This window comes from Macaca fascicularis, chromosome 19, assembly GCF_037993035.2.
Source record: "Macaca fascicularis isolate 582-1 chromosome 19, T2T-MFA8v1.1".
NCBI classification, from domain to species: Eukaryota; Metazoa; Chordata; class Mammalia; order Primates; family Cercopithecidae; genus Macaca; species Macaca fascicularis.
The window spans coordinates 59,982,839-59,999,204 of NC_088393.1; the positions used below are offsets into that span (position 1 = coordinate 59,982,839).

General features: G+C 48.3%; 1 protein-coding gene and 1 long non-coding RNA gene across 2 annotated transcripts in view; one reads left to right on the plus strand and one right to left on the minus strand.

Annotated features, from left to right (window-relative positions):
* The window catches only part of PPP2R1A (protein phosphatase 2 scaffold subunit Aalpha), a 37,685-nt gene extending 24,621 nt beyond the window's left edge, over positions 1–13,064 (plus strand). The window contains exons 7-15 of the mRNA XM_045378499.2: positions 2,016–2,130; positions 2,241–2,311; positions 2,762–2,896; positions 6,081–6,254; positions 6,577–6,637; positions 7,364–7,518; positions 8,581–8,723; positions 12,350–12,441; positions 12,610–13,064. Of these exons, the coding sequence (XP_045234434.1) occupies positions 2,016–2,130; positions 2,241–2,311; positions 2,762–2,896; positions 6,081–6,254; positions 6,577–6,637; positions 7,364–7,518; positions 8,581–8,723; positions 12,350–12,441; positions 12,610–12,626 (963 nt within the window). The 3' untranslated portion in view covers positions 12,627–13,064. The remainder of the gene's footprint in view (positions 1–2,015; positions 2,131–2,240; positions 2,312–2,761; positions 2,897–6,080; positions 6,255–6,576; positions 6,638–7,363; positions 7,519–8,580; positions 8,724–12,349; positions 12,442–12,609) is intronic.
* Positions 12,767–16,145, minus strand: LOC141409130 (uncharacterized). The gene is made up of 2 exons (XR_012427927.1): positions 14,646–16,145; positions 12,767–14,314 (listed from the first exon to the last, which is right to left on the minus strand). It is a non-coding gene; the product is annotated as an uncharacterized lncRNA (long non-coding RNA).
* Positions 16,146–16,366: the final 221 nt, after the last annotated feature.

Below are 16,366 nucleotides of genomic sequence, written 5' to 3' on the forward strand. Positions count from 1 at the left end.
AGGGGAAGATTGACTTAGGGGGAAATTTGATAATAAAGTGTCACAGGTGTGGGACAGACAGACAGATGTGGGGCCTTGGAAGCATTGAGGAGGGGAGGTGGTGTTGCAGCTGGTTCTAGAAGATGAGTTGGTGAGAGCTAAGATAGGAACTTTGCTCCAGCAAGAGGACAAAGAACCCTGGGAGGCGAGAGCAAGTGCTAGCAGGAACATTCAGGCCTGATCTTGACGGCCTAGCCTGAGAGAAAGCAGGAGAGAGGGCAGGGTAGGATCAGAGAGGCCTCGAGTGCTGCTGCACCCTGAGGCGCCCTTTGCCTGTAATTGTGCTGGTTCCCACTGGCATTTGTAGGAAGCACTCAGCCTCAGAATAGCATACCATCACCACATTTAGGGAAGGTTCTTCCCATCCTTGTCTCCTGAGGTGCATAAACTGTGTCACACTGGGTCTTCGAGTACAAATTCCATGAGGACAGGAATTTTAGGCTGTTAAACTAGTTCTTGGCACACAGTAGGCATTCAGTAAATATTTGCAAGATGAATAAAAGGCAATATTTTCCCAAGAGGTCCTTCAAGGTTTTTTTATTTGTTCATTCCCTTCCTCATAATGAACTGTTCTGCTTCCTACCAGGTCTTCAGGAACCAGCTTTGCAGCAAGAGTCATGTGTCTTTCCATGCCTCATGCCATGAAACAGGCAGGAGCCAAGCGTGCCTCCTTTTTTTTTTTTTTTTTTTTTTGAGACGGAGTCTTGCTCTGTCACCCAGGCTGGAGTGCAGTGGCCGGATCTCAGCTCACTGCAAGCTCCGCCTCCCGGGTTTACGCCATTCTCCGGCCTCAGCCTCCCGAGTAGCTGGGACTACAGGCGCCCGCCACCTCGCCCGGCTAGTTTTTTTGTATTTTTTAGTAGAGACGGGGTTTCACCGTGTTAGCCGGGATCGTCTCTCGATCTCCTGGCCTCGTGATCCGCCCGTCTCGGCCTCCCAAAGTGCTGGGATTACAGGCTTGAGCCACCGCGCCCGGCCTTATTTTTTTTTTTTTTTTTTAAGAGAGCCTCACTCTTTTGCCCAGGCTGGAGTACAGTGACACAATCTCAGCTCACTGCAACCTCCGTCTCCCAGACTTAAGTAATTCTTGTGCCTCAGCCTCCCAAGTAGCTGGAATTACAGATGTACGCCACCACACCCAGCTAATTTTTGTATTTTTAGTAGAGATGGGGTTTCACCATGTTGGCCAGGCTGGTCTCGAATTCCTGGCCTCAAGTGATCCACCCACCTCGGTCTCCCAAAGTGCTGGGATTACAGGTGTAAGCCACTGCCCCCGCCCCCAGAGTGCCTTCTTCCCTGTCAATCTTTATTGTTTTAGTTTTATTTTGAGGCAGGGTCTCACACCGTCACCCAGGCTGCTGCCACCCAGTGGCATGGTCATGACTCACTGCAGTCTTGACCTCCTGGGCTCAGGTGATCCTCCTACCTCAGCCTCCTATGTAGAGTCAGGGTTTCACTGTGTTGCCCGGGCTGGTCTTGATCTCTTGGACTCAAGCAGTCTGCCCACCTCGGCTTCCCAAAGTGCTGGGATTATAGGCATAAGCCACCGTGCTTGGCCTATTGTTTTTTTTTTTTCATTACAAAAGTAATTCATGCTTCTGGTAACAGATCTTTAAGAAATACAACCATATATAAATCAAAAAGTTGCAGTCACTATGTTGTTTGAATGTTTTTGGATCATGTAACAGAAAACCCCAGTAGCCTGAACAGTATGGAAATCTGTTATTTTTAATGCTGACAACACTGTGAGGTAGGTGCCCTTGCAGTCCTCAGTTTTCTTCAGAAGCAAAAGAGGCTCAGCGAGGTGAAGAGCCTTGACCCAGGGCCAGACTTGGCGCTTGGATTAGATCTTAGCACTGCTTCCAAGGCCCACGCTCTGGCCCCTAATTCTGGCCCCTTCTCTTTGATTTTGGCTTCCTTAGCCCAGAGTACCTACTAGGCCCTCTCACTCTCCCCCTCCTCTTTCCTGTCTGCAGCTCCAGAAAGCAGTGGGGCCTGAGATCACCAAGACAGACCTGGTCCCCGCCTTCCAGAACCTGATGAAAGACTGTGAGGCCGAGGTGAGGGCCGCAGCCTCCCACAAGGTCAAAGGTTGGTGCTGGCAGCCGGAACACAGCAAGTGGGGTGTGTGTCCGAGGGGCTGGAAGTGGAACTAAAACGTTGGATCTCACTTCCCTTTGCCTCCCTCTCCCTGCCCACAGAGTTCTGTGAAAACCTCTCAGCTGACTGTCGGGAGAATGTGATCATGTCCCAGATCTTGCCCTGCATCAAGGTAACAGAGAGTTTGATGGGAGGAACCAAGTGGATCTGAGCCTGCTAAAAAGAGGGGCTGGAGACAAGGCTTTGGGGATCGTCAGCTGCAAACTAGGTTCCCAGCCCTCTGGGACCAGGCAGCTCTTGGGTTTCAAGCAATTAGGGTCCTGACTGCAGCTTGAGGCTGACCTTAGAGGTGGAAGTACTTTCTAGAACCTCAAAGTTCACTGAGTCCTCTCATTCACAGGGTTTTGGGGTTGGAGTAGGGGCTGCTGAGAGCAGGGGTCATTGAATCTAAGTAGGTGGTACGCATAAGGAACAGTGATTTCCCCTGTACCCTAAGCCATCCCATGCTCCACGAATGAGAGGGGCAGAAGCAGGTTATTGTCTTTTAGGGGTTGGCATCTGCTTGGCCACTGCTGATGCAGGGGTTGCCCTGATCCCTGTGCCTACGCCTTCTCTTTCCCAGGAGCTGGTGTCCGACGCCAACCAACATGTCAAGTCAGCCCTGGCCTCGGTCATCATGGGCCTCTCTCCCATCTTGGGCAAAGACAACACCATCGAGCACCTCTTGCCCCTCTTCCTGGCTCAGCTGAAGGATGAGGTAAGGGTGCCAGGATCTCAGCTCTGGGTTTGTGGAGGGGACAGGTTACCTGGATTGACCAGGAATCTCCTGATATCTCAACAGACATCCAGACCTTTGCTGAGTTGCCTGTTTGTGGGCATAGCTGTGTGTTCATGCATTCATTACTCCTGGCAGTCTGCATGAGTCCTTTCCTGGGCATTAAAGATATGAATAATAGAGCCAGAAATTTAAAAAAGTTTTTATTTATGGCTGGGTGCGGTGGCTCACACCTGTAATCCCAGGACTTTGGGAGGCTGAGGCGGGTGGATCACCTGAGGTCAGGAGTTTGAGACCAGCCTGGGCAACATGGTGAAACCCCGTCTCTACTGAAAATGCAAAAATTAACCAGGCATGGTGGCGGGTGCCTGTAATCTCAGCTATTCGGGAAGCCGAGGCAGGAGAATCACTTGAATTCAGTAGGCAGAGGTTGCAGTGAGCCGAGATCACACCACTGCACTCCAGCCTGGATAACAGGGCAAGACTCTGTCTCAAAAAAAAAAAAATTATTTATTTATGTTTTGAGATAGTGTCTTACTTTGTTGCCCACACTGCAGCACAGTGGTGTGATCATGGTCCACTGCAGCCTCCACCTTCTAGGCTCAAGTGATCCTCCCACTTTAGCCTCCCAAGTAGCTGGGGCTACAGGTAAGAGCCGCCACATCCAGCTAATTTTTAAAAACATGTTCTATAGAGACGAGGTCCGCCACATCCAGCTAATTTTTAAAAACATGTTCTATAGAGACGAGGTCTTGCTAGGTTGCCCAGGTTTGTCTTGAACTCCTGGTCTCAAGCGATCCTCCTGCCTTGGCCTCCAAAGGCCTGGGATTATAGGTGTGAGCCGCTGCACCCAGCCTAGAATAAGACAGTTTTGATCCTCACAAGTCTTCAGAGACTGACATTGGAGAGAGACAAGCAGTCCCATGATGCCATTAAGGTGTTACAGGTGCTGTTAAGGACGAGTTCATGTTTTTTAGGGTTTAGGCTAAGGTGCTGTAATAGAGACCCTAGAATACATTCTGGCTTAAATTAGATGGAGGATTTTTTTTCTCTCTCTCATAACCGTATAGGTAGTCCTACACTGGTGGGTTAGCCCTGCTGACCTCAACTGTCTCTGAGTCTCAGGCAACTTCTCCAGTTTTAGCATCTCTTAGTCAGCATGGAGGGGTCAGGCACAGACCACAGCAGGCCTGGTCCTCTGAAGGACGAGATTCTTCACATGTGCTTGCACCCCATACACCCATTGGCCAGGGAGGGTCACATGACCACACCAGCAGTTCAGGTTGCCTGGATTACAGAGGATGAGAGGCGGTGCTGGGTGATGACTGTAGAGATCATCAGGGTGACCATGGGGAAGGAGCTTGGACTTGACTGTGGGCAAGTGGAAGAGCCAGAGTAGAGTTGGTATTAGAAAGCACCCTGGGCTTATGTGAAGGAAAGATTGAAGTGAGGTGGCCAGCAGAAGTGTAGGAAGACCAAACTGGAGGGTGCTGTGGGAGTCTGGAAGGCTGAGGATAGACTAAGTGGTATGTAGAGATGAGGCTGCAGTGGTATGGAAGGATTCAAGATTGTTCAGGAGGCAGAAGGGACCACGTGGTGGTTTTTGCCTTGGTAGTGAAGAACTGGGCAGATTGTTTGCCAGTGTGTGACATCTTTGTTCCCAAAGGCCTCAGTCTTTCTCTCTTCCCCATCCCTTTCTTATACACAGGCACATACATAGTGTGCTAGAAAGTTGGAGGAAATACTGCAACAGAAAGTATTACATCACACTTCAGTCCCACATGCCCCTAAAAGTTATGTTACTCAATTCCGCTACAGTGGAGTAATCTCTTAGCCGCAGAATTATAGACAATTTTTTAATACATTGAAAAGAGTGCGCTATTTTTAATGTATTTTTTATTCTTTTTGTTTTTCCGTATTAGTGGGTGATTAACAGTGTACTATTTTAAATCAGTTATTTACGTCAGTTGCTAAAAGTTTGAATCATTAATATTCATGACACATTTTATGACTTAAGTAATTTATCTGAGTTATCCTTCACTTGCACGTATTTTCTTTTATAATCATGTTTTATAGATATAACTATAATTTGTGTTTTTGATGCTTTAATGGGCATAATTTGGCAGGTGAGAGCCCCTCAACCTGTCTGCTATGTCATTTCACACCTTTCCAGAGTTTTGGAGAGCATTTTGCCTCTGGCATCAGGGAAGGATCTGGGCTCAGCCCAGTGAGAAGGCAAGCCCATACATGATGCAAGTGCACTTACAGCGCTTGCTAGGACTAGAGCATTTTTTGCTCCAGTTTCACCTTCAGCAAGCACTATATGGTAATCATGTGCTGGCAGCCAGCCTGTCTCAGGGCAGCTTATCTTAAAAAGAAGAGAAGAGCCAGCATGGTTTTCTTGGTATGAGGAATTAATCTGACTTATATTTGGGATTTCCATTTTAGATGTATAAAATTTATATTTCACATTTTGACTCTCCCCAGAATGTATAAGCTTGTCTAAATAAAAAAGGCTACCTTTTTGGTGCACCAAAAAGAAGTCTTTTTAAATGGGTAAGGTATATAGTCTCTGAGCCTTCTCTTCTCATGCGTTCAGCACCTTGAGGCTCACACACCAAGGGCTGGAGCCGGGCAAGGGCCAGTCCTGTCTTTGGAATGTGCAGGGTTTCAACAGCCCAGGCCTGCCAGGCTTGTTCACTTGGTTTATTGATTCATTTCAGTGCTCCTTTGTTTATTTATTTTTTTTAGACTAGAGTAGCTTTAATAAGGAAATAGTTTTCTTCCTTCCCCTCTCCCATGTTGTGGATTGATGTCCAGAAAGGAACCCATGTTAGCAAGCAGCAGAGCTAGGATTAGAAGAATCATGTCTGCCTATTTTTTCCAGGGGGCTGTCTTTTCCTACTGTGATTCTTAAAAGTCCTTTCAAAATGGTTAAACATTTCTTGTGATACTATTGTAAGGTTTAAGAATCTGCTTAACTTAGCAGTCCATGCTGCCTGCTTTTTGTGTGCCTTTAATGCGCCCCTGGGACTGGGAGCTAGGTTTGGGCAGGAGTAGGGCATTGGGAGATGTCCATTATACCAAGTTGATGCAGCTGAGCTTTTTTCATCCTGGGATTCTATGGACATTGCATTCTCTCAGAATCCTTCTTTCCTCTCCTCAGTGCCCTGAGGTACGGCTGAACATCATCTCCAACCTGGACTGTGTGAATGAGGTGATTGGCATCCGGCAGCTGTCCCAGTCCCTGCTCCCTGCCATTGTGGAGCTGGCTGAGGACGCCAAGTGGCGGGTGCGGCTGGCCATCATTGAGTACATGCCCCTGCTGGCTGGACAGCTGGTGAGTGACGAGGCCTGGGGGCCAGGCAGTGCTGCCTCAGAGGAGGTGCAGTATGTCCAGGGCTGTAATAGGGAAATGGCGTGCCTTGGAGGCTTAGTGGAGGCTGTGACAATGCCTGGGGAGTCAAAGGAAGGGACCCAGGAAATAGGGCCTTAAAAGATGCATTGGATTCAATAAGAAGAGGGAAAGGAGCACCTCAGACAAAGTTGAGAAGTATCCGGTCTTTCTGGGGTGGGTGTAGGTTCCATGGGGTGTGGCTAGCAGCTCCCCTTGTCTGCTCTCCCTGGAACCCTTACCTTGGAACCCTTGGTTTCTCCTGTAGGGAGTGGAGTTCTTTGATGAGAAACTTAACTCCTTGTGCATGGCCTGGCTTGTGGATCATGGTGAGTACCTCCACAGGAGCAGCAAGAGGAGATGGAAGCTCCAGAAAGGAAGGATGGATTGGCTGGGGTTGTGGCGGGCAGTGGAGGAGGCTGGAGTCACTCCCCGTGCCACTGGATGCTCATACGGACCAGCTCACGTGCTCTTCAGAGTCCTAGAGAAGTGTTGAGTGGGAGGAGGACGAAACAGATCACCCAGGGGTTGCCTGGTATAGTGGAGAGCCAGAGGGCCACTGAGCAGCCAGACCGGGGTTCTGACAGCTCCAAGGTCAGGATTCAAATCTAAAACAAGTCACCTGCTGTCTCTGAATGAGCCCCACACTCATTCTTTAAAACTTCTTATTCCAGTCCCTTGGGGCCATTATGAGAATTGCTCATTGTTTACACTAAGAGAGGTAAAAAATAAAAGGCAATGTTTGTCTCTGTGAAGCCCTGTTTGAAGTAATAAGTGCCACATAATTTAGGCAAATCACTTGTTGGAGCCTTAGTTTGCCCATCTGTAAAATGAGGCCAATAGTGGAATCTACCTCTTGGAGTGGTTGAAAGATACTGTGTTAAAAAACAATTACTAGATAGAGCACATAGTAAGCTCTTTTTTCTCTCTTTGGCTCACATGCAGCCTGGCACCTCGGGGCTGCTTTGTAAGCCATGGTAAGTGTGACCTACATCTTGCCCACATCAGTTCTTCACCTCCAAATCCTTGTCTCTCTCACCCTCACCCTTCTGCAGTATATGCCATCCGCGAAGCAGCCACCAGCAACCTGAAGAAGCTAGTGGAAAAGTTTGGGAAGGAGTGGGCCCATGCCACGATCATTCCCAAGGTCTTGGCCATGTCCGGAGACCCTAACTACCTGCACCGCATGACCACGCTCTTCTGCATCAATGTGAGCCCCCCACCTGCCTGCTGGCCCATCCCTAGGGAACTGCAGTGCCTGGGAGAGGAAGGATGGTAGAGGTTTCCCCAAGGGAGACACCTGGCTTGGGAATGGAGACATGGAGGAGATCTTCTATTCAGAGATGAGTCCTTGGGGAACTGCAGGCAAGGGGGTGGGGCTCCCAGGGTCAGGGTCATAGGGCCTCTGGGACTGGGGACTTGGATGGTGAGGGACCCAGGGCCTGGGAGACTTGACCTGTTGGAGCAGTGATCTCAAGCTTTGTGAGCACCCCTCCCCTTCCCTGAAGAGTGTGTGTCTCTCTCTGTGGTGGGTGAGTGTACAGGCTCTAGGTCAGACCTAGTTATGTGTGTCTCTCTCTGTGGTGGGTGAGTGTACAGGCTCTAGGTCAGACCTAGTTTTAAATTCTGGCAGGGCCATACTTTAGCTATGGACCTTGGATAGTTACATAACTACCTTGGATAGTTACCCCTTGATGCTTCGGTCTTTGTAAGGAGGGGTCCTTTACAAATGATGATTACCCTAGGATCCTTACAGCAGTGACCTCCAGAGTGTGGCGTGGGAAGAAATGATCAGAACACTTAGTTGTGTTTATTTTTAAACCCCATTCTTTCATTTCTAGCTCTTTGTATGGTTTACACATAAATCAGTACATGAGATAATTATAATCGTAGGAAAAGCAAATAGACAGGAGCACTTCCTATCTGTAGCCTAACTGTTCTAAGCCCTGTGCATGTATAACCTGATTAATCTTTATACTCACCAGGCTGTGATTACCAGTATGAATCATAGGGCTTGGTAATTAAGGTCCATCTCCAGAGTAATTAAAGGAAGCCTGAGGACAGAGAAACTGGGACATCACAGAATGGAGACGTGGTATTAGGATGGTGTTAGTGGAGTTGGGAGATCCACTCCTATAACACTGAACTGAGTCCCTGTGTTGCTCAGCCTCTGTAGGGCCTGATAATCACCAGAGTGGCCTGGTCAGAGGCAGTGGGAGATGAGAGTTAGCCAGAAGCTTTGCACTCACCCCTGTTACTCACTGGCCCCCAGGTGCTGTCTGAGGTCTGTGGGCAAGACATCACCACCAAGCACATGCTGCCCACGGTTCTGCGTATGGCTGGGGACCCGGTGGCCAATGTCCGCTTCAATGTGGCCAAGTCTCTGCAGAAGATAGGGCCCATCCTGGACAACAGGTGAGGTCTGGATACTCCCACACACACTGGCAAGGGCTTGTGGGCACCTTCATCTTTGACCTTTGAGGGTAGAGCCCAGGGTCAGAGGCCCGGCACCACTCCTTGCTTGCTGTGTGACCGTGGCTCCTTTCCCTTCTCAAGGTCTGTTTTCTCAACTGTAAAATGAACGTCACAGAATGAAATAGAAAGGGGGGTGATGGGATGGCAGTCTTACATACTAGCAACAAGTCATTAGAAAATGAAATCACCTAATGTTTTATATGTAAGTATTTGTATAATTTATAATTGCACCAAAAATATTAAATAGCCAGGAAAAAATTCAGTGAAAGATGTGTAACACCTCTAGTGTAAACTGTAAAACACTACTGTGAGAAATTAAAGCAGACCTGACCAAGGTGGGCAGATCATTTGTGGTCAGGAGTTCACGACCAGCCTGGTCAACATTGCGAAACCCTGTCTTTACTAAAAATACAAAAAATTAGCCGGTGTGGTAGCACACACCTGTAATCCTAGCTGTTTGGGAGCCTGAAGGCAAGAGAACCACTTGAATCCAGGAGGCGGAGGTTGCAGTGAACTGAGATCACGCCACTGCACTCCAGCCTGGGCGATAGAGCGAGACTCTGTCTCAAAAAAAATTAAAACAGACCTACATAATATTCGTGTGTGGGACAGTTCCCTGAACTCATCTTTAGATTCAGTATAAGCCCATTAAATCTCAACAGGTTCTTTAGTGGAAAATTGACACTTCTAATGAACAAAGTTGGATGATTTATACTACCAGAGACGACACCACAGTAATTAAAATAGATGTGAATACAAGAATATTTAAATCGCCCAATAGGATGGAATCAAGGGCACGGAAACAGTCCCACGTGTGTTTAACAGCAGGCACCTCTGTAGTTCAGTGGAGAAATATATATTTTTTAAAAAACATAGCTGGGTCAATTTGATATCCATGTAGGAATAAAAGAAGCCTCGCCTCTGGCGGGCGCCTGTAGTCCCAGCTACTCGGGAGGCTGAAGCAGGAGAATGGCGTAAACCCGAGAGGCGGAGCTTGCAGTGAGCCGAGATCCGGCCACTGCACTCCAGCTTGGGTGACAGAGCCAGACTCTGTCTCAAAAAAAAAAAAAAAAAAAAAAAAAAAAAAAAAAAAGAAGCCTCGCCTCAATGCATAAACAAATTAATTTGAGATGACAGACCAGAACCAGAAAGATTTAAAAAATAAAACATCTAGAAGAAAATGTAGGAAAATATCTTCATGAGTTAGCGTAGGCACAGCAAACCAGAGGAATTGATGGGTAAGTTGACCTTCTGTAAAATGTAGCACTATTTCTCAAAAGACAGCATTTTGAGAGTAAAATGCAAGCCCTTGACTGGAGGAAGATGTCTGCAATGTATGTTTCTGAGAAAGGACTCATCCACAATACCTGTCTACAAACCAGGCAGGGCAAGAAAGAGATGGGAAAAAAGACTTGAATCGGCACTTGAAAAAGGATCTCCACATAGCTTGTAAGCATATGACAAGGTGTTCAGCATCATCAGCCTTCAGGAAAGTGCAAATTAAAGCTCAGTGACATATCACTACACACCTCCCAGAACAGCCAATATTAAAAAAGACTCAATGGTGCAAATGTTGAAGACATAGAGCTGGAACTCTCATCCGTTGCACGTGAGGCTGTGTATTTAGGGTTTGATCACTCTGAAAACGGGAGTGGAACTGGAGTGGAATTTGGTGAAGCTTGTTATACAAACACCCTGTGAAACAGCCCTTCCACTCCTGGGTCTCTATCCAGGAGAAATGAGTGCTGTTTCTGTCCGAAGAATGTTCATGGTAGCTTTATTCATAGTAGCCATAAAAACAGAAAAAACCTCCATGTCTGCCCACAGTAGAGCAGATAAATTTTAGTTCATTCATACAGTGGAAAACTATTCAGCAGTGAAAAATCAAATGCCTGCTGTAGGCGGCAACACAGGTGGCTCTCACAGATACCATGTTGAGTGAGGAGCCAAACCCAAGAAAACACACCATTTATGTCAAGTTCAGAAACAGGCAGAATGAAAGAATCGAGATGATGGAAGTAAGAATAGTGGTTATTTGGGGAGAACAGGGAGCTGTCAAGTGAAAGTGGGGGACCCACAAAGCCTGCACTTTTGATTTCTGTCTGAATCTGTTCCAGGACACAACCTCAGCTTTAGTTTCTCTCCGAAGTCCTCCTCCATTTCCCAAAACAATTGACTCGGTGCAGGCGGAGTTCCCTGGGCCCCATAGATGAGAGTGGTTGCCTCCTCTGGGCTCCTGGAGGACCAGAAACTTTCCCTTGGGACCACTTACCACTCCCTTCTTACGTAGCAGTTTGGTCTCTGTCTTGCTCCTGGCCCGGATGCCTCATGGCAAGAAAAAGTGATTTAGCTCCGTATTCATTCCATATACATTGTAGGCCTCAGTGAATATGTGTGAAATCAATGAAAGATACCCATTTGTTGGGCCTCAGAGACTTGGGAGTTCTGTGATTCTGTTCTACTTTCCCAGCCTGCTCTGATCTCCCTGTTTGGGGCCCCAGAGAAGTCTGTTGTTGTTTGTCATACTTCTGACTTTTAAAGTAATTGGTTGGTTGGTTGGTTGGTTTTTTTGCAGTTTGTTTGGTTTTCCTTTGAGACAGAATCTCACTCTGTCGCCCAGGCTGGAGTGCAGTGGTGCAATCTCGGCTCACTGCAACGTCTGCCTCCTGGGTTCAGGCAGTTTTTGTGTCTCAGCCTCTTAAGTTGCTGGGATTACAGGTGTGCACCACCATGCTTGGCTAATTTTTGTACTTTCAGTAGAGACGGGGGTTTTGCCATGTTGTCTAGGCTGGTCTTGAACTCCTGGCCTCAAGTGGTCTGCCCACCTTGGCCTCCCAAAGTGCTAGGATTGCAGGCATGAGCCACCGCACCTGGCCTTGATTTTACTTTTTTTTTTTTTTGAGACGGAGTTTCACTCTTGTTGCCCAGGTTGGAATGCAATGACGCAATCTTGGCTCACCACAACCTCCACCTCCCAGGTTCCAGCGATTCTCCTGCCTCAGTCTCCCAAGTAGCTAGGATCACAGGCGTGCACCACCACACCCTACTAATTTTGTATTTTTAGTAGAGACAGGGTTTTTCCATGTTGGCCAGGCTGGTCTCAAACTCCCGACCTCAGATGATCCACCCACCTTGGGCTCCCAAAGTGCTGGGATTACAGATGTGAGCCACCATGCCAGGCCTGATTTTACTTTTAATATACACATAATTATACATATTTATGGGGGTATAGTAGTGTTTTGATAATGTGTGCAAATGTGTAATGATCAAATTAGGATGATTAGCATATCTATCACCTTAAATGTTTACCGTTTCTTTGTAATGAGAACATTCAAAATCTTCTCTTATAGCTGTTTTGAAATATGCAAAATATTATTGTTAACTATGGTCACCTTCCTGTGCATTGAGCGGAGATTTCTCATTCCTGTGTATGTCCTGGATTCTTGAGACTCCTCTCACCTTGGGTTTGGTGTATCCATGTCTGTGTATACCCTCTTGCTCAAGAGCCCTGTGCCCACCTGTTGCCCCAGTACGCTCCCTTTCTCTGTCTCCTTTTCGCTTTCCAGCACCCTGCAGAGTGAAGTCAAGCCCATCCTAGAGAAGCTGACCCAGGACCAGGATGTGGACGTCAAATACTTTGCCCAGGAGGCTCTGACTGGTAAGACCTAGAAAGCAGGGAGCCCTAGCAGGAGGGTGGACTTTTGAGGACAGGTGCTAGGCTGTCCTTTGAGAACAAGGTCGCAGCTTCTGGGAGGGGGAGGTACCATGGCATTGTGGGCAGAGAGAGGGCTGTGGTTCTGATTCTTGCCTGTTCCTGTTTTCCTAGTTCTGTCTCTCGCCTGATGCTGGAAGAGGAGCAAACACTGGCCTCTAGTGTCCACCTCCAACCCCCACAAGTCCCTCTTTGGAGAGACACTGGGGGGCCTTTGGCTGTCACTCCCTGTGCATGGTCTGACCCCAGGCCCCTTCCCCCAGCACGGTTCCTCCTCTCCCCAGCCTGGGAAGATGTCTCACTGTCCACTTCCCAGTGGGCTGGGGGAGCACGGGGTTGGACAGGACAGCGACCCTGGGAGGAAGGGGCTACTCCGCCCACGTCGGGGAGAGATGTGAGCATCCCGGGTCACTGGATCCTGCTGCTGTAATGGGAACCCCTCCCCCATTTACTTCACCTCCCATCCTTCCCCTCATTGGTTTTTTTTTTGTGTGTCAACTGTGCCATTTTTATTTTATTCCTTTTATTTTCCCCCTTTTCACAGAGAAATAAAGGTCTAGAAGTAGTCAGTCCTCTGGCCTTAGTCATCAGCATGGAGGAGGGGACACCACCCCAGAGTCATAACATCTGCCCTTTTCTCTGGAGAAGATCTTGTTACAGGACCCATTATACCCCTATGTCCCGAGAGAATTCTCTGGGGATCCCCCGAGGAGTGCTGCTGGCCTGTGGAGCAGAGGGTCCACGAGGTGCTCTGGCTGCTGTCCTGTAGTGCAGTTCAGTTTCATAGATGTTGGCCGAGTATTTTGGGGGTTAAGAGCAGGTGCCTTGGAACCAGACTACCTGGGTCCAAATTTTGGCTCCTTCAGTTAATAGACGTGTGACTAGGAGTAGCTTGTTAAGTCTTTATGAGCTCAGTTTTGTATTGTGTAAAATGAGAGTGACATTAGTACCTAGATTGCAGGGTGGGTGGCGAGGACCAAGTGAATTAGTACCTGGTAAGTGTGTAACAGTTTCAACATGAGAAGTACACAACATGGGAAGCAGAGTTAGCTGTACATTGCCAGAGAACCCCCTGTGGGCCATTTCCTGTGTTCTTGAAGAAGACTTGGGCTCTGACCCTGTCCCCAGGAGGTCTATCAGGATTGTACTAGAGAGAGAACTATGGCAAGATAGACCAGTTGTCTCTCAGTATCTATTCTCCCCTTCCTAATATAGAAGCTCTGATTTTTAGCTGGGCACATGACTATATGCATTCCAGGTATTTTCCTAGTGTCTCTTGAGATTAGGTGTGGTACTGTGACCAAATTCTAGTCAAAAAGATGTTGAACAAAAGTGGTATGTGCAGCTTCTATGAAGTGTTCTTAAGGGTGAAGGCATGATCCCCCACCTTTCCTCCTTCCTGCACTCCTGCACTCTGGAATGTGGACCAGATGGCTAGAGTAGAAGCTGCCACCTTGGGCCAGAAAATGATCTTAGGAGTGAAGGTCAAGGAAGACAGGACAAGATGGAAGGAGCCTGGCTCCCTGAGGCTGTGAAGAGCCACGCCAGTATTGTCACCTGGGAGAATTCAACTGGTTAAGTGCCTGTTCATTTGGGGTTTCATCACTTGAAGGTGACCCGAATTCTAACTGATGCAGGGAGGGGCCTGGAGCACCCTGGAGAAAGGAGCAAGGGACGTAAGGCTGGTGATGTCTGCATGGAAGGGTTTCGCAGAGGACGTGGTGCTTGAGCACATTTTGGCACAGGTGGTGGAAGGGAAATGTGGCTTTGAGTGACAAGGTGATTTCACCAGCTTAGCCCTCATATTACCACATCCCTACTCTGTTAGACTTTTTTTTTTTTTTTTTTTTTTTTTTTTTTTTTTTTGAGACGGAGTCTCGCTCTGTCGCCCGGGCTGGAGTGCAGTGGCCGGATCTCAGCTCACTGCAAGCTCCGCCTCCCGGGTTTACGCCATTCTCCTGCCTCAGCCTCCCGAATAGCTGGGACTACAGGCGCCCGCCACCTCGCCCGGCTAGTTTTTTGTATTTTTTTTTAGTAGAGACGGGGTTTCACCGTGTTAGCCAGGATGGTCTCGATCTCCTGACCTCGTGATCCGCCCGCCTCGGCCTCCCAGAGTGCTGGGATTACAGGCTTGAGCCACCGCGCCCGGCCTCTGTTAGACTTTATTGTGCCCTAGGAGATGAGGCTGAAGGAGACCAAAAAGCATCTTTAGGAATTACCATTTTTGCCCTGGGCAATAAACTCTTTCCTAGTTGAGAACCACTGCTCTAGAAATGCGAACACACATGTAACTAAGCATGAAAGTCTGACATTAAATCTTGGCTTTCCCTGTGGTTAACGCTGCTGGTCCATTGCAACAAGAGTGCAGTGGACCAGCAGCCTACGCATTCTCAGGAGCTTGTTAGAAATGTAGAACCTCTCGCCCCTTGCCTGGACCTGCTCATTCAGAGCCTTCATTTTAACAAGATGCCCAGGTTCATCTGCACACTGAAGTTTGAGAAGTCGTGCCTTAAACACTTTAACCCAGTTTTTCTCTCTTGAGAGTGAGGTTAATGCTGCCTGGATCTAGGGCTGAGGATGCACTATGGCTCAGAGGTGGGGTCTAGAATTGGGCACGCATATGTAGACAAGGCTCAGGGATGTCTTGGGGCTGCAAGATTGGGCGACTGATGGAATGGGATCATTACAGGAGGTGGAGGTGCAACGGATACCCTGGATGGGCTGGGTAAGGAGGTGATATTCAGCGACCACAGGAGTGAGTATGAGAGACAAGGGTGAAGGACAGCCTGAGTTGTTGAACTTCAGCAGAGTCCTGAGTTAACCAGGAGTTGCCTGGTGTCTTGGGTCACGTGCTCTAGAAGCAGAGCACAAGTGGAGACTCGTTCAAGTGTCTTTCTTAGTGCTCTCAGGCAAAGGAGACTGAGGTTAACTCAACTTCTGTGAACTTTGAGTTGGGAGAACCCAATCAGGTGATGAATGTGGTGGTGGTAGGAGCAGTTCCTAATCTCCCAGGCTGCAGGCTTTGTTTGCTTCATACACCTGGCCCTCTCTGTAGTAGCTGAAGTTGGCCCCTCGAAGCCTTTGATGCTGGAGCTGGGTCAGGGTGGAGAGACTGCCTGGAGCCAAGACGCACAGCACTGGCCTGTTTCTCCCCCTCTCTAGGCCTAAATCCCAGCAGTTACGTTGGCTGTCTCTAATGGTTCCTTCCACAGCACTGTTCTCCAGAGCCCACACACAAATTTTGTCTCCTTTTGTGATGACTGCACCACTTTGGCTGTTTTCGCCAACAGTCTCTTCACTGACCCCTTCCTTCCACTGCTTTGACCCAGACATCTGGATGCGGATGAGGTTGCTGAGTCATTTGGTTTCTTTGGCTAACGCATAGGGGCACGAGGAGAGCTCTAGAATCACTGTGCCCTTGACTCAAGGTGCAGAATCTGCCTGTGGTGCTTGAGCTGTGGTTGTCACTGGAGGAAAATTAACCATGGCTACCCTGGGCAGGTGAGGATCACGAGGTGGTGCCTCAGACCCTAGAAGCGAACTGCAGGGAATGGACAAGATCCTGCATATGGCCATCAGGACTGGAGGGAAGGAGGACACCAGGTTCATCTACCTAAGCCGGTGGCATCAGGCATAAATAAAAAAAAAAATAGGGCGGAAGCGGTGGCTCATGCCTGTAATCCCAACACTTTGGGAAGCCGAGGTGGGTGGATCACCTGAGGTCAGGAGTTTGAGACCAGCCTGACCAATGTGGTGAAACCTCGTCTCTACTAAAAATATGAAAAAATTAACTGGGCATGCTGGAGGGCGCCTGTAATCCCAGCTACTCAGGAGGCTAAGGCAGGAAGATTGCTTGAATCTGGGAAACAGG